This window comes from Vanessa tameamea, chromosome 10, assembly GCF_037043105.1.
Source record: "Vanessa tameamea isolate UH-Manoa-2023 chromosome 10, ilVanTame1 primary haplotype, whole genome shotgun sequence".
NCBI lineage: Eukaryota > Metazoa > Arthropoda > Insecta > Lepidoptera > Nymphalidae > Vanessa > Vanessa tameamea.
The window spans coordinates 9,522,529-9,540,967 of NC_087318.1; the positions used below are offsets into that span (position 1 = coordinate 9,522,529).

General features: G+C 30.8%; 2 protein-coding genes across 2 annotated transcripts in view; both read right to left on the reverse strand.

The window, feature by feature from the left end:
- Positions 1–5,208: 5,208 nt before the first annotated feature.
- Positions 5,209–12,221, reverse strand: LOC113403302 (inactive pancreatic lipase-related protein 1-like). Its single transcript, XM_026644169.2, has 7 exons — positions 12,187–12,221; positions 9,526–9,613; positions 8,961–9,109; positions 8,311–8,562; positions 7,717–7,908; positions 7,171–7,342; positions 5,209–5,281 (listed from the first exon to the last, which is right to left on the reverse strand). Exons 2-7 carry the CDS (start codon positions 9,597–9,599, stop codon positions 5,209–5,211), a joined length of 912 nt encoding a protein of 303 aa, XP_026499954.2. The 5' UTR covers positions 9,600–9,613; positions 12,187–12,221.
- Positions 12,222–15,210: 2,989 nt separating this feature from the next.
- Positions 15,211–18,439, reverse strand: part of LOC113399660 (cadherin-related tumor suppressor) — a 104,234-nt gene continuing 101,005 nt past the window's right edge. The window contains exon 9 of the mRNA XM_026639220.2: positions 15,211–18,410. Within this exon, the coding sequence (XP_026495005.2) occupies positions 15,824–18,410 (2,587 nt within the window). The 3' untranslated portion in view covers positions 15,211–15,823. The remainder of the gene's footprint in view (positions 18,411–18,439) is intronic.

An 18,439-nucleotide genomic window follows, 5' to 3' on the forward strand; every position in this document is an offset into this window, starting at 1 on the left:
TTTAAAGATTACTGAACAAAAAAGACAGACAATAACAAAATAATGGTTATTTTGGTTTATGGTTATTTATGAAAGTTAAATAAATATGACTTCAGAGAGCCAGTTATTTTGAAACCAAAGACTGATGCAATTTTATTCAATTATAGAAAATAAATTAATTTTATGATCAATAGGTATAATCTATTCCAAACGAAGAAGGAATAAAGATAAACAAAACCTAGCTTTACGTATGTCACGGTATTTGCTAATAGCTCGGATATAGTGTGCGCTACTAACCTAATACATCTTTGTTTATAATATAGCACTATTACACTAAACTACTTATATCCATATTAATTTTACTTCCAAAGTTCCGATAACAATTTCATCGTCGTTTTAAACGCAATTTTTCGCAAATCCATAATGAATATCATAGATTATTCGAGCTCTCCACCAATTATATCGCGTCATTTCGATGTTAAATGTTATTTTTTTGGCTTTTGTCCTCTTATGAATGGAATATATATTGAAGTATTTTTTTATCATCAGGCAATAACGGTGTATTCCGTGGAATATTATATATAGTTATAAACATAATAAATGGAACCACATCAGCGATTTATAACGAATATTATCTATTTTATGTGATTAATGATGATGTCCTCCTAATCGATTTGGGTTAAGGTGAAAAAGCCATCTGCTCAGACAGTGTTACAGTGAACAATACGTTTGCAAGCATTCTCTTTACCCTCAACCTTATAATGTAAGGCAACTGCAAATCCCAGGCAACAAAATAATATTTTTTTTAGTATTATAAGATGAGTGATTTTATATTACTTGGTGGTAGGCCTTTGTGCAAGCCCGTATGGGCACCACCCACTTATCAAATATTCCAACGCCAAGCAGTGATATTTAGTACTAGCTGTGCCCGCGAATTTGTGCGCGTTTGAATTTAACAAAAAAGCGTGATTTTATTATTATTTTACATATAATTCTAAAATAAAAGTAGCCTAAGTTACTCCTTATTACATCAGCTATCTGCCAGTGAAAGTCCCGTCGAAATCGGTCCAGCCGTTCCAGAGATTAGCCGGAACAAACAGACAGACAGACAGACAAAAATTGTAAAAAATGTTATTTTGGTATATGTACCGTGTATACATACATATGCATTTAGTAAAACGCGGTTATTTTAATATTACAAATAAACACTACAATTTTATTATATCTGTAGAAGATTTTTGTGTTCCGGCTTGAAGCGTACAAGGGACACAAGACAAGTTGAGCATACGTTATGTAAAAAAAAAGTCCAAGAGCTGTAGTAAAACATTTTTAAAAATACCTTTATATTAATAGTATCACTCGACGTTTGTCCAATAGTATTAGCAATCAATGCGAAAATTTATCACATCTTTATTTTACAATGTATATATTTATATCCTTATCTAATTAAACACAAAGTTTCGTAAGAAAATCCGAGAAACATTAACCATGAACTATTAATTACACTAAACACTAGTTACAACAGGTTGTTACACAATTTACGTCCGCGCTATAAGAGACGCTTTAATAATAAATTCGCTGTAATATTGCTGCGTTGCGACAGAAAACGAGGATGCTATAAGGATATTGACAAAACTGAGTGTATGCGACTGACCGGTTGTTGTATCCGCCACTTTGTTATGGTATTACCAGACGGTTACCTAACACTACAGAGGTCCGCCTTTCGACCGTTCTCAATGCGGTGAACTAACAAAATATATATTACTAGCGACCCGCCCCGGCTTCGTACAGGTGCAATGCTGATACTAAATATACTACAGAATGTCTTACAACGTTCATAGTTTTTCAGTCATTAGACAATACAAACCGCTATGTCCCTGCGTTTTAAATCAGTAATATCTTCGAAAATATTCATTTAAATTACATGCTGTAAAGAGCTATTGATCTATATTCAATTCACAATGTATTTAAGGTACTTAATTGGATAAGGATGATGAGATAAGGATATTTATAAGATATTATATCGTTTAACTTCAACTTTTAAGGTGCGATAGTAATCTTGCAACTGAATTTAAATTATACCATCTACCCTCATCATACAAGGTCAGTTGATAAATTTTGCTGTACAAAAATAAAATGTTTACGAAACTATTGTTTCGAATTATAAAGTTTAAATGTCAATTCTTAATAAAACGCGATATGCAAATACTACATCATAAAAGAGGGTGCTAACTAAAAATCGAACATTACGTCAGTGGATACGTCACGAGAAACATTTTCGTTTATTTCATTTTATCTTATTATCTAGTTATATACGGATATTGGGGTCAACCAAGTAACATGTAGGCCAAAATACCCAACCAAGGGCTAATATTTTGAGCTACCATCGAATGCTCACAATCGAATTCCCATTATATTTATTATTATTCGTCGTATTACATACAAAAACCATGAATTATTCATTCAATTAAAGTTCAAAATAAAAAAGGAATGGAAATTAAAAAGCTAACAATTTAATTGTTAGAAACCCTGGACTAAGTCAGTCAGTCACTTCTTAGTAGTAGAGTATTGTAAAATATATAACAGGGAAAAAGTGATAATTAAGGTAAGTAAGTAAAATGATCTACTTACTAATAAAAACATTAATATTGAGAGACATTATTATTCATAAAATGATTGCTTAAATTAACATACCGCCTGTTGTAAGTGTCCTTGCTACAAAATATGTTAAATTATGATTTATTATCAAGTATGATTCTGTATGTTGCGATCTTACTAAATAGTTATAAAATAATGGGCTGGAATTTAATTTTAGCGATTTAATTTATTCTTGTACGTGCTAAGCTATGGAAATTGTATAGAGGTTACTTAAAATTGTCATTAAATATATTCTTCTTTCGAGTGTTACATTATTTATGATAGAAGAAAAGAAATCTGTATTTTATTCAACAACCACTAAGCAATTTTTATAAATTAAATACTTAATGTACAAAATCGTCGCCTTTATTAAGGGATTGTTAAAATATTCCTATATAGTGTCCTTTCTTCTTTAGGAAAGATCCACGTTCACTGCTACAATAAATATTCCTCCTGATCTTTTCCTTCATTGTCGAGCATGATATTAATTCTAAGCACTAATTATTACATAAAAGTTTGCACTTGATAAGAATATTAGAACGCGCAATCAACAATTAAGATTCACGTGTTGCTACTGGCTATCAATGTGTATCTAATGGTCGCTGATTTATCGTAGAGAATATTATACTTTAAAATACTCAAAAATCAAAGTGATCTTGAATTTCCTTTAAAATTCTTACTTTGATAAACCAACTTTTGTAATATGAAATTGGCATGTTCACCTTCAAAATATCCAATCCATAAGGCAAACATGATTGAATTTGAAATGCGGAACTAAATGTTCTTTACGTATTTTTTTACGTATTGCTTTACTTTAAGATTTATTTATTTTAATTTTAGATTTAAATAAAATACGATTGTTGTGAAACTGAGAACAAAACTCTAGGAAGTTATAAGTAACTACTACACAATATTTGCTTTTTTCTTTGCGTACAAATAATTATTACATATACATAAAGCGGGTAAAACAATTATTATGAAATTTCGTGTGAAGATAACTTAAGCCAGCTCTAAGGAGAATAGGAATATAAAATAAATACCAGTTTGAAAGTATCAACCACTAGGTCCATACCTACACTATATTCTATGATTTATCCGCTGAAACAGTTGAGAATAATAATTTTACGATATGTATTCAGTAAAAAGATAATTAGAATTAATTAATTAAAACAAAACAAAAAGTAACATCTACAGTTTACTTACATAGTTATTTTTTCGTATTATCATCATAATCGACATGATTCAGTAAAGATATGGTTACACTACACTTAGCGATATTGCTCAGTTTGACAATATTATTTTTAATTAATTTGGTTTTTTAGTGTACTTAACTCATAAACACATTATAATAAATTTTGTGCGCTTTGCTTATTCACAATACCTTGAAAATAAGATCGATACTTTGCTTCTAAGCGAAACAAATGTGGACACAATCGATATTTAATTTTTTAGTCATTAATTTGATGCTATAAATGAAGAAGAGATAATCAAATAAGAGGAATACGTGAATGCGTGACGCCGATATTTAATGATGTTTGAGCTGCGCGTTACGAGAATAAGAATAAGAATTTTATTTACTTCTTGATTGGCTTAGGGTCCCATCTAAACCATCCAGGGACCCACTCAAATATACACAAAAAAAAATCATCGAAATCGGTTCAGCCTTTTAGGAGTAGTATATATGTCGCAGGCAACAAGCTTAATTAGCCATCCAATTAATCGCCTAGCCACTTTATTAAGAGGCGCTATTCAACCAGCAGCCTGAATGACACTCGGACAATTCATCTTCCGTTCATTGAATAGGGTAACTTGCTTTAGATATTCCTTTTTTAAAATTGGTTATAAGAGCCCGACTCTATAACTCTATTTGGTATACACGGTCTGACTCCTAACCTAAAATGCTCCGTTCCTGACATATTGGCAAAAATAAATATTGCAATTCTAATCTTAAAATTAGCTTGTTTATCATCAATTTCGATATTTAGTGCCCATCGGCGCCATTTGGTTGCGACTTATATATTTTATCGATATATTATCGAGCAGTTACAACTGTTCGTTTCTTTGTTCATCTGTCATCTCTTAACCATTCCATGGGCGTGTTCGTGCAGGTAACATGAAAACAAATCCTTGCATATATTTCATTTAAATATATTGTAATAATATCAATAAATTTATTTTTCCAAGTTTTAGTTACAACCAAGTGTGTGTTGTATTTACAAATCTATTTGAAGTGTTAATTATTGTGTGACATTTAAATGGCAACTATATGACGTGTAAAACCAGCTAAGAAAGACAAATAAAATTAGATATTGTTTCAAAATCGCTAAACCCTATTTTATTGTAAAAATAAATTAACACAATGCTTATGATTTAAAAAATATAATTAAAATTGTTTTTTTTTTCTGACCCTCATAATCATGGCCCACCTTTAAGTTATTTGTCATCGGTCCTGAAAATGTATACAGATTTTTAAATTAATATGGAAGTCGGTGAAACGTCTTGCAATATTTATTTTACACGTATTCAGATGATGTTAAATAATAAAAGCATGTCGATAATAACTACCAATCTGTAGATGTAAATCTTCTAGTTCTAGTTCAAAGTATTAGGGCCACGAGCGTAGGGAGGCTCCGAGTTGGTACTAAAGAAGAAAATACCTGTAGTACTGAAATAATAATATTTAGATTTAATTATATTACAATAAAAAAAAAATATAAAAAGAGCCGAGATGGCCCAGTGGTTAGAACGCGTGCATCTTAACCGATGATTTCGGGTTCAAACCCAGGCAGGCACCACTGAATTTACATGTGCTTAATTTGTTTATAATTCATCTCGTGCTCGGCGGTGAAGGAAAACATCGTGAGGAAACCTACATGTGTCTAATTTCAACGAAATTCTGCCACATGTGTATTCCACCAACCCGCATTGGAGCAGCGTGGTGGAATATGCTCCATACCTTCTCCTCAACGGGAGAGGAGGCCTTAGCCCAGCAGTGGGAAATTTACAAGCTGATTATGTATATTACAATTAACAAGTTTCTTGGCATAACGAATAATGATATGTTCATTGAAATAAAAAAAAAATAGCAATACGTCTAAAAATATATAATTGTATAAAATCCACAAAAATTAATCAGTGGCCATAGGGTATAAGTAAGTAGACGCTGATCATATTTGTGCAAGGCTCTTTTTTTTGAGAACAGTAACTGATTCGGTAAGAATTCACTTCGTATCTCACTCGTGAAATGTTTACAACAGATTGAAGATACGTCATTTAAATTCGTGTATCCTATACATTTTATAATTATTATAGTTAATTTCGCGTCTTAAATTCTGACATTTCACGCTCGTTGTGCGGTGAGTTTCGAGTTTCTTCTTACAGAATAGCTCTACTGTAGTGTAAAAGTAGGCGATCTAATCAAAAGAAGACTTGTGTTTATTAGGTTCCTTATTTTATTGTGTTTATTTTATTACCAATTGATGATTGGTACTAACATTTATTGACTTATTATAATTGATAGTTAAACTTATAAGTTGCCATTTTAATAAACTTTTTTTGATAAATGTTTAATATGTAAGATTTCTGTGTATTTAGTTTTCCAAGGCTTCCTTTAGAACCAGAGTAATTTAAAACAAAGTGTATAACAAATTCGTTTTTAAGAATTTAATTTAATTATTTCTTTATAGTCCCTTTTAATTTAACAAAACAAAAGAAATATGTAAGTAATATAATATTTGTACTAACTTCACAGCGCCTGATATAAAAGTAAAGCAATACTTAAACTTAATATAATCATTATCATACAAAAAATAATGTAAAAAAAAATGATGTTTCAATGTTATTAATGACATTTAGATTAATTAAAGGCTCAGAGATTTTAATTTGGAATTTTAGACAATATTATGATTAGGTATAACGTACATCTTACATGGGATTTACGCCTTTGAATCAATATTAGCTACACATCAGGGATTTAATATGTACTGTAATTTCGGATCTGAATACGGATAGAGATATATGAATAATATGTTACTGGTTTCAGATATAGTTACGGATACAAATTTAAAAATTCTTAAAGAGATAATTACAAGCTTGGCTTTATATGTTCGCTATTATTTAGTATAAACACAATTAGCCTTAAAAACAATTAGCCTTAAAAACAATTAGTTACTCTCTTTAAATATAACACGATGTAAAATCAATTTATTACTATGTAAAAATATAATACACAGTTTTATTATTGGATTCGGCTATGGTTTCTTGGTTGGCTGGAGTTATGGTTAGATTTGTAGGATATTCGATGGTTTCTGTTACGGTTAAGGAGCTCCATAACCACCGCTATACAAGTATTGAACACGCCTCTTTCCACGTTCAATTGTCGGCGTTCAATAGTATTGAGTGACGCGTGCTTGATACGATTATACGACATAAAAGTGTGACGACAGCAAAAATTACAAACTATATTATATGATTACCTATGTTTTGAAATTTAAGTGTAGTTCAACGTGGAGAGGCTCGCCTTCGTGAGTGTTAGTTATTGACTTTATTACTTACTTTTCCGATACATATTCACCGTACAGTACTTCATCACTGCGATAGTATAGATCACACCATCCAATTATGTAAGTCATCCAGGAGTAGCATTTTTTTGCATAAAATCCCGTGGTCGTTAAAATTGATTCTGCGTAATAGATCGGCGCTCTAGCGTGGTCACAACCGGATTTTGCTAAAATAAGGATTTATATATTACATCATAATATATTCGAATCGTTCCAATTTAAGACTGATTATTAAAATGTAAAATTTGTAATACAACAATTTCCCACCATAAGACCTTAAAACACCCTCCTTATTCACATAATCATCCAAAGGTTATTAATAACGCCATTGTATCTTTTTTATTTCTATTCCAAAACAGGTATATATTACAGGTATTCATTTATAATTACTAACAGTATCTAAAACGGGATATTTACCATGTTTTTTATTTTTATTTGGTGGAGCTCGATATTTCGACATTATCTACGAATGTCTTAAGACAACCATAATAACCATGTTAATTTAAAAAAATCATTTATAATATTAGTAAAGATTCCTTACTTTGGTTTTCAGTAGATGTACAACCAGGTTGGACGACACCTCCATTAGAATAAAAGTCTGCGTGACCACTAGATTCTAATTTCCCTTTCGCTAAGGCATTAGTGTGAAGAACATCCACATAGTGCGCATCGCTTGAATCGAGTTTCTTCAATTTATCCATCGTTGCAAATAAAGGTAAAGCAGGATCAAGTCCTAGAAAATTTTTTAGCTGCTTAGGAAAATTAAGTTCTCATTAATTTCAGAGTCTACATTAAGCAAATAATATTACTTTGAAACAATATTGATGTTCATAATATCCCATTTTAAAAATGTTCAAAATATAGTTTATTTGTTGCCTCTTGGGAGTTCTTTTGAATTGTCATTTTACAAGGTAAATTAAATTTAAAGCCGGCCACCGCTTCAGAAGAATTGAATCTTCGTTCTGAGGCGGTGATCCAGAAACTATCTTATTTATATTTTATGACAATAACGTTACATATAGGTAATTAAATACATTTCAATTATTATTTATACCAACACGTCTCAAATATTCTTATTTGATATATATTATTGATTTGATTTGATATATAAAGTAACTAATAGTATTCGTTTTACCTGAAATTCTATTAAGTGTGCCTGACTTTAGATAGTTGGAAACATATCCGGCAGTTTGCCCGCCTAGACTAAAGCCTATAACATGAAACTGTCCGAGCTCGAAGCCATGATTCTGCACCATTTCGTCAATCAACTGCGCTAGGCACATTCCTACCAGCTCAGTGTTGCGAGCGGCTTGAATGTAACATGGCTCCAATGCGATTTTATTGTAGTCAACGGATATTATGTTGTAGTCACAGCATTCCATGTATGCTGAAATACGGTATCACTTAAAATTAGTTCATTTCAAGAGTTTTGTTTTAAAAATATAACTTAATGTAACAAGAATACATTATGAATTTGCTTTATTGTACGAAGTATGAAATAACATAATGAATTATGATCAAAGAATTTTCTTAACGCTTAAAGAGCTCTTTCAGAGATGCTTTGAATAGCGAATGTGGATTATCCTTCAGATGTCCTATATATTTTATTAAAGAAAATACTCGCAGTGTCAGTTTGAAAAGAATTGTTCATACAATAGCCCTTCCAGAAAAGCTTAAAATTTGTGTTAGTGCGGATGAGATTAAAGATCGACCCTAATACTTTCATAACATGCGAATACCTTTAAGATTATTTTTATCTCTTTTTTATCAATATGGTGCTATTACCTGGCCTTATTTCCGTGTTAGGAGAGAAGTCTCTGTGTCCCGTATAGCCATGTATTAAAATCTTAATTGGACTATTTTTAACCCAAGGAGCTGAAGCTATGGAATCTGTGTCCGAGACTTTTAACTCGTGAGGATTGTTTTCATTTGCCCTAAATAAACAAAAGACGAAATGTAGCAACTTAAAATTAAAATAGTATATGTTTTTATTCTTGGCCTAGTTTATAGAAAAGGTGGATTTTAATCGATGATTGCAGGCTCAAATCAGGTCACGCACCACCGAATTTTCATGTGCTTAATTTGTGTTCATAATTAAACTTATCATTAGTGGTGAAGGAAAATATCTTCAGTATCTTCGTATATGTATTGTAAATGCCATTCTGTAACATAAGCTATAAAACTTCTCCTGCAGAGAAAATCAGTAACACATCAATGGACCGATACTTTATTTTTTTTGTCAAACAATGATACATTTTTATAGGTCACTAAGACCTATATAATTGATGCAATACGTAAATACCATTCTTTGTTGGAATATTAAAATTTTATATATTTACTAGTCTCTTACCTGGTGTATAGCCAAAAAGAAACATTTTCATTCGGACAAATTAGAGGTGGAGACACACAAATATGGTCAAACATTGCAAATCCTTTTGCTAGAAAATAAAATTAAAAGACTTAAATAAATAAAAAGTAGCAAGACACAGTTGGAAAAAAATACATTCGGATTGGATATGTTAATTGCTGATAGTTTTGTGTTTGTTGACTCCTCTTTGTACTCGCAAGTCCACCTATCGGTGACTTCACATAAGTATTGCTTTGTTCCGGTTCGAATTATGACTGTAATTACAATGGATTTTCATAATGTTTTGGTGGTCAAAAGTAGAGGTAATCACTTGTTGTAAGTTGGTTATTTGCCTTTATTTGATAAATGTTTGTTCGATTTCATACTAGAAGATTTGAGTATGTATGTACATTGTTCATTCATAATGATTGTCTTAGTTATGTAGTCTACTAAAAGCTGAATAAAATAGCTGAAAAGTGGGATATACTTTTAATTAGCAAACGCGGGAATTCGAAAATACAAGGTTTTCTTTCTAATACAACCTAAATGCATCGAGATTATATGATATTGACGTTACCCTAGAGGAAAAAGACATAAACTGTATTTTTTGTGATATAGTTATCTTTGAAGGAAGTATCACTTGCCCTCTACTTACTTATCTAGAATTTAAATTAGGATATAGTAAATCATTAACTTTAGTTTGACCGATATTTCCATAGTATGAATCTTTTGGATGAGCTTAAGGCAAGTTGCTTATGGTACTGGAATTGCTATGAGGAATAGCGTTCCTAGATATATTACATTGACGAAAAACTATTCCGAAATCTCTGGCGAGGTAAAAATAAGAAACAATGGGATGGTTTCCGTAATTGCTATTACCAGTTACGGAGTTGGTTGGATGTACTTTTTAAATGAATATATATGAATCTAGTCTTACACAAATGTGTATGCATTAAGGATTAAAATTAATAATTCTGTAAATAAATAATCTACGATTAATATCTTTGAATTTGTATGTAAATATTCAAAAATTAATTGCATTGCTTTACTTTAAGGATAAAGAAAATCAATGCATTTTTAATTAACGTAACTAATTGAATTATCAGAGTATTGGATGTTATTAGTAGATTTGTTCTTGAAAAAATTATGTTGATTCGGCTTTTTGTTTAACTAATTTTGCATTAATATTTGTGATAAAAATACACTTACAACAGCTCTCGATTTATTATGTGATACAATATTACTTTTGTTTATAAATAACTGTTTATTTTAATTAGATAGCATTTTTAGTAGTAGGGCTTTGTACATTCCCGTCTAGGTAATTATCACCCACTCTTTAAATATTCTGCTGCCACACAAAACAATACTCAATATTGTTGTGTTTCGGTTTGAAGGGCGAATGAGCCAGTATACCTAACTACCAGTGTGACACAAGGGACATAATATCTTAGTTCCCAAGGTTGGTGGCGCAATTTACAATTAAAAACTTCTTTTAATTATGTAAATTGATTTTTATTTTTAGCTCTATCGTGGTATCAATTTATGTTTACCCAAAAAAGATACTAATTACCCGTATGTACTAACTTAATTACAAACCAATGTACACAAGGTGCGTTGTGAAAAGCTGAATTTTCAGACTCAAGAATATCTAAATTATCTTCAGCAGTTCGAATCTTCTAAAACTTTAACTGAAAATTTAATAACGATATATTTAAAGTAGATTTCGAGTCCAATGGGAAAATAGAATAAAATTTGACCTTTTAATTTAGTCACAAAGCAAAGTTCAGTAATTTCCGGTGTCAATTTAGTAATTCATATTTAAATTTTCGCCTTCATAAAAAACTTTGTAATACATGAATAGATAAGATGAATTGTGATTTAACGGAAATAAAAAACCTCGATGACATTGACCGAGAAAATATTTAACAATGTCATCGTGCTGGTAGTTAACTATTGTGTTATTTACTTTTCTTAGGATTTAATCAAATAAAGCAAGAGTAAGTTTGATAGTAAAAATAAATTTATACCATTTATTATTATGTATTAAAAATACGACGAAGTGAAATATTAATATACTCGTAAAGAAGAAGAGACATAAGTTACTATGTCTGTTTAGCTGGAAACTGGATTTCGACAGAAAAACGATTGAAAAGGACGAACTTTTCTAGAATCAAATGGCGACTACTAAATATATTCTGGGCTAAAATCTTAAAAGACATGACGCCATTATGGACATGTTAGCCGAATACCATGCAGATCAGCCTTTGAATCAAGAATCCAAATATGATCAATAAAGAAAGGAACGCATCTAACACTAAAATAAAAACACATTTAAAATTGTTCAAACCTAAAACATCATGTAATATATTTTTGTTATTCTGAACTTATAATTGTGAATTTGTTCTAGATGATGCTTCAAAATACTGGCACATGAAACTACTAAATTCAATCAAATTGATTGAATACAACACGGACAAATTCCGGAAAAATCGTCGGTAGAGATTTGATACTGTAATAATAAAACACGAAAACATAATTTTTTCAACAACAATAATAATATATATAATAATAAACATCAATGATTTTGACACTTAAGCTTACTTAATAATTGATTTTATCGAATATCGATTTTATTGAATTAAACAATAATATTTTTATACTTACAAAGATATAAGAAGAGAACAGCGAAGAGCGTATACGACATTTTAACGTTAAAGTTTTGTTTATTTTTATTAAATGAATCTGTGTTTTTGGAGAAAAATCAAAGTGCGTGCAGTAACTCGTCACAAACGAATAATCGTTATGCGTCGAATAGGTTTCACTAAGTAAGAAGCGTTGCACTGAAATACGACCTTGGTATATTACACCAATGGTGTCCAAAAAAAAAATAGGAAACACACGCTTTTTTTTGAAGAGGCACAGGTCTATTTAAAAGAAAATCTTTCATGAGACTGGTGCTTCATAAATTTTATCACTAGCATAAAAACGCATTAGTAAATGAATTTTGTTGGATAGCTAGTTATAAAAACAGCAAGCAACCTTGTGGTACTTAATCGGTGCTCTCGATACATATTATACCCTAAATTTTTTTTCAATAAACTCTAAATTCCCGAGTGAGCTATAATTACATTTTTCAAAATGATGTAGCGGATAAGTTATAAAAAATACAAGAATGTGAACTAATTTGATTATATGAATATGTGGAGGTTACTAATATCAGTTAAATTTACAAGGCTTTTTTGACAGAACTTGCAAATTATTAAAAGTTTCATATAGAAATATTGTATCCAAATTCGACATTGAATCTCATTGCGCTTTTCTAGTTTTAAATTTTTTTATTCAGTATAAAATTTAATGGTCACACAAATACAAATCTATATAATTATCATACTATTTCTTTATTAAAAAATTGCACCCGGGCATAGCCGGGACATGTCACTAGTTACATGCGAATATATAACTATACATATATAAAAATTTAAGTATTTGTTGGTTTGTTTGAACGGTCTAATCTGATTTGAAAATATTTTTGCATTGCATAGATACATAACATAGCATATGAATGAATGATCGATTAAATTATTTTATTATGCTTCATCTATTTTCATTACAAGTATCGCGTTTTCATTACAAATATATGCGTTATTTATTACTTGATAAACCATTTTAATAAGAAATGTTAAAAAAAATAAAAATAAAAAAACAAACAAAAAAATGATTCTCCACAGTTTTACTGTTCCAAATTATGTAAATATTACCGGTATTAACAACTGTAGAAGCATGTATTGTCACCTTATCACATTAGAGTGTACTTTAAGACGTTAACGGTGTTCCCTTTATAATTATACTTAAGGCCTTAACTGATAGTGAAATTGAAACAAAACTTAACGTAAAGGAATATTTTGTAAATGTTATAAATTTAATTGTACATACATAATTAAGATATCTATTTTAATTAGGAAAAATAATAGCTACCGAATATTGGGCCTGTCCTTGATAGAAACTATTTACCGAGCCTATTGGAAGGTTAGCTTAAAATTTAATTTAATCTTGAAAATAAATGAAATAAATTTGAAAATCAATTAAAATATATTGTATTCAATTCAGCTCTTTCAGACTTTTGAATCGATATTTCACATCGTAAATATTTTGATTTATTTAATTTTTAAGGATATAATAATTATTAGTTTCTTTTAGAAAGTCTACATCATTGGTTTGTTATTATTATTTTTTATTACAAGCCCAGATGATTTCCTACCTGTACTTTAATAGATATGTACCTACTTTATGTTTCATATAGTAACAGAAAGTAAACTATAAAAATATTATGTAACATTATACAATATATTTCCTTAAAATAGTATAAAATGAATTTGCTGTGTACATCAAATGTATATAGAGCGCATAAAAAAAACGTTGCATGCAGTAGACATATAAGCAGTACAAGCGGACAGATCGCTTAATTCGAATAAATTTTTAAATGTCACAATCTGAATTCCTAATTTATTTCTTTCTATAATTGTTATTTACCAAGGGAAACGCTAATCTAGTGGACGCCACTATTGATTATAAAGACATCTTACTAACTAATGACGTACCAAGCGAAATCAATCAATCAATATACTTTATTTAAGTAGGCTTTTGAATCGTCATTTAACAAACAATTTTAAGTAAAGTTACCACCAGTTCGGAATGTAGATTCTACCGAGAAGAACCGGCAAGAAACTCTGTAGTTACTCTTTTTCAACATCTAAAAATACAGTCATGTTAAATACTATGTATGTTATGTCTCCTGCCTGCAGTTAAAATATTATCGAACCTAGAAGAATAAGATTTTGAAAATAGATTTCTAAGAACATAAGAACCCGCTAAAAAGATAATTCATCCCCAGATTATAACAAGAAAGATCTTGTTCGTTAATAGAATAAAATCGTAATTTTTTTTTAATTGATTTCTTTATACAGTTTCATAGTAACTAACAAAAGTATTCATAAATTTATATTTGTGATCGGAACTCGGCATATTAAATTGTATATTAATTATTTTGTAAGTATACTAGTTACGTTTGAAAGAAAGAAAGAAATGTTTATTTGTGACAGGGCACAATTTTAAAAAGTATAAAATGTATAAAAAAATAAATCATGTAATAAGTATGTTAATCTACAAAAAAACAACAAAAAAGGAAAGTAAATATAAAAATAGATTTGGTAAGCAATGATAGTTTAGATGTTATTACTTAGTTAAATATTGTAAAGCCTTTCTCTGGTCAACGTGGCAAGGATGTGTTGAAACAATAAATTAGTAACATCCAAACAAAAAACATTAAAAAAATTATAGACGTACATGATTTTTTTTTTAATATAATTAATTATGTTAAATATAAGCTACTATTCATTTATTTCAAGTTTTAAAGCTCATAGCTACATTCATGATTCAATATATGATTTATTATTCTTTATCCTCTTATTACTAATATCACTTTCAATAATATTACTTTTATTGTTAACAAAATTTTAATTTCGTATATAATAATAAGGATCGAAACATTTTATTATTTTTACTGAGTTGGTGATACAGTAATACTACTGGAAAAGTTTTAAAGGCTAATCATGAACTAAATTCGTTATATGTATTTCATCATATTCATAAAATAAGGAACGATAATTATATTGAAATAATAAGATAAAATAATTTAATTCAGTTTATTATTTACATATAAGTATATAATCAGTCAGTTTGTTTGAAAAGAAGACACATTTGGCACGTTGTTCACTAATTAATATGGCTATTACAAAATTGCATTATAGCACCCAAAATACTTAGTCTGTTTGGATTACAAATTCTATACACAAGTACACAGGTATTCAGACACTCTTTTTTACTTTTTCATTAAAGCATTTACTATCAAATTATTCGAAACTCCAATATTCTAGTTTGTATATTTTTAAACACAAATATAATAACTATGAAATTATTAATTTATCTTTATTACATCACTATTTATTTTTGTTATCAACCGATTTACATATTATAGTCTTCTTAATGCATTGTACAAAACTATCATTGATATAAAAAATAAACTTATTATTACAATATCTACACATTATTCGACAATTATACACAATGAGGTTCACGATATTAGCTCATCTAATATAAATGCTTAATTATTATAACCTATAATTCAACAATTATGGCAAGAAATAAGAAATTACAAAGACCTTGATACAAGGTCCTAACAATTTTGTACAAAGTTTTAAAATCTAAATATCAGTACCTATTTACAGTGGGAACATATTATTATCTAAACGTATTCCTCGGACGGTTTCGGTGTTCCATTTGGCAATCTTAGTGAGGAAGACATTCGACCATTGACTGAGTCTGGAAGCTCAGCGATATCTTGAAAAACGCCTATCATACTTTCAAAATTTGATCCCCAATTCCAGCCTAACGAAGCTGGTGATCCGTTGGCTTGTCTGTACAAAGCTGAACCTACATGTGGAGCTAAGTCGTCGTCAGATGCCACTAAAGTGCTCAATGAACCTCGAAATGAAGAATCAAAACTTTCATATGGTGGTGGCAGTATGGGTTTCTTATTATTATTTCCACTAGTAGCATTTTGTCTCCTTACATCTTCTGGTTTATCAGCACTTATACTGTTGTTATCGTATTCTATTTCAGAACATGTAAAGCTATCATTTCCACTTTCATCGTCTGAACCAGTAGAACTCCTATTGTCAACTTGTGGTGAATGGTGCCTGTGTGACATATGATGGCCAACGCCACCAACCCGGGGTGCTTCGCTTGAACTCGATACTGCATCGAGAGTCGAGACTAGGCTAGACGTTCGTTGTCTTGCATTCATTCTCTCAATTTCTTCTGCTGTGAGGCCAGTTCCCACAGTCACGACCTGTGGAACCTGCGGTGCAGCACTGGGAGTTTTACGTCCAGCGGATGAACTTTGTCCACTTAACTGGGACATAACAGGGCTATTTAAGCTACGTTCACTATTACTATGTAATGCATCTTTGCCTCCTGAACTAGACGTAGTAGCTAATAACGCACTTTGAAGTGGTTTTCCAGATATATCATGAAGAGTAAGTATTCTCGGTTGCTGACTTAATTCACTGCTGGGTGATAATCTAGCTAAAGGAGTAGTCTGATGTTGCCTTGTTTGAGGTGGGTGTTGTGAAGTTTGCGAGAGAACTCTGGGTGGATATCCACTTGGATGATGTGGGGAATGTCTGTGTTGAGGAGTTTGATGTTTGTGGTGGTATCCTGCCATCGGTGGTGGAGTTGCTTTATATTTTCGGACACCACTGGCTTCACGATATCCTTTGTAGTGATAAACAATATCTATATCCGAAGGTGCTATTGAACTCGCGTTTTCTAGGTCATAATGTTCCGGTACTTCTGAATTGATATCCATTCCACCTGGGTGATCATGAGTGTGATGGGAAGTATTAGAAGAAGGAGTTGGTAAAGGATGATGATCTTCTCTGAGAGCAGGACTTTTACCAACTACTTCGCGTTCTATTATATCCGGTCGCTGAGGTCTAGGAGCATCCAAGTTCATTATTTCTCGGTCTTTATATTTCTTGGATAGTAACTCAGGTCCTACAATATGACCCACGTTACGCATGATATCTGCATTATCAGTTATGTAACTATTAAGACTAGTTTCATTACTATGAACATTTCTATTCATTAGACTGTCATTTGTACCAGCTATTAAATTTGGTGCGTTAAGCATAGCAGGACCTCCATTTTGTTTTGTATGTACCATGCTGTTTTTTCCAACTGTAACTGTGCCTTTTTCTTTTTTCTGTTTGCGTAGTCGAAATACAATGAATGAGCCGAAAATGGCAACAATCAATATTATGAAAAATGATATAACAAGGGTTATTCCGATGCTTAAGGGATCTGGATTTTGAGCTAATCCGACACCAAATGCACTATGACATCCAGAGAGGATCTTTCCTGTTTTAACTACTTCTTTGAAAATAGTCCCATTCCCAATAAATGGTTGGACTTCGTTCTGGATTGTAAAGTTCGCTAAACATCCTTCGAACTTGTTATAAGCTGATATAAACTCGGCTTTAATACCCCCTAAAGATATAGTTGTTAAATAAGGGTCTAGAAAATCGTGTACTCCAGCTGTGTCCAATTCCTCGCCCAGATTTTTATCATCAACAATTAATCTAATAATACGTCCAAATGCCAGTAATGTGATATTGTGCCAATTTCCATCAGCAACATCTACTTGTTCTATTTGACTCATATTCACCATAGTATTTTGTTTAGAAGTATAACTTACTTTGCCTCCTTGTAATTCTATTAATGTATAGTATTTGTCAGTAGCGGCGTAAAAAAGCACTCCATCCTTTTTATGAGTTCTGAAGAGAAAGGATATTGATTTAGCAGGGTTATTTGATTTACTTAATTTACCGATTCCTTTTCCAGATTTTTTATCCCAAATTGTACTTCCACTATAAAATGAATCAAGTAGTTGCATTCTTCTATGCTTTTCCGATATTACATAAGTTAGATATCCATTTTCTCCGATCGAAATACTTTGAAGTGAATGTAAGCAGTCTGGTGAAATAAGGTTGTTGTCACATTTGCAATAATGATTTTTCCAGGTGTCAAAACATTCTCCAATACCACAAATGTCTTCTTTATAGCAAGCTCCTTTTTCTTTACGTCCACAATTAGGTTCAACTCCCCGGGCTTGCAAAGGATTTGTTAAGTTTAATACACGCCCATTTATTGTTATGCTATGCATACAACCGACGAAGTCATCAGAATGAATTTGTCCTGGGCGCTCTAACACTGGGTCAGCCTTATGAAGTCCGCCGATCAATAACGGTTCGTTGTTAAAATTTAAGGTTCTGTAAATTAAAAAAAAATATATGAGAAC

Coding starts and splice junctions, on each gene's coding strand:
- LOC113403302 (XM_026644169.2), bottom strand. CDS start 9,599: ATGTTTGACCATATTTGTGTGTCTCCACCTCTAATTTGTCCGAATGAA. Junction 9,110..9,525: donor TCTTTTTGGCTATACACCAG/GTAAGAGACTAG, acceptor TTGTTTATTTAG/GGCAAATGAAAACAATCCTC. Junction 7,343..7,716: donor TACATCTACTGAAAACCAAA/GTAAGGAATCTT, acceptor TCCTTATTTTAG/CAAAATCCGGTTGTGACCAC.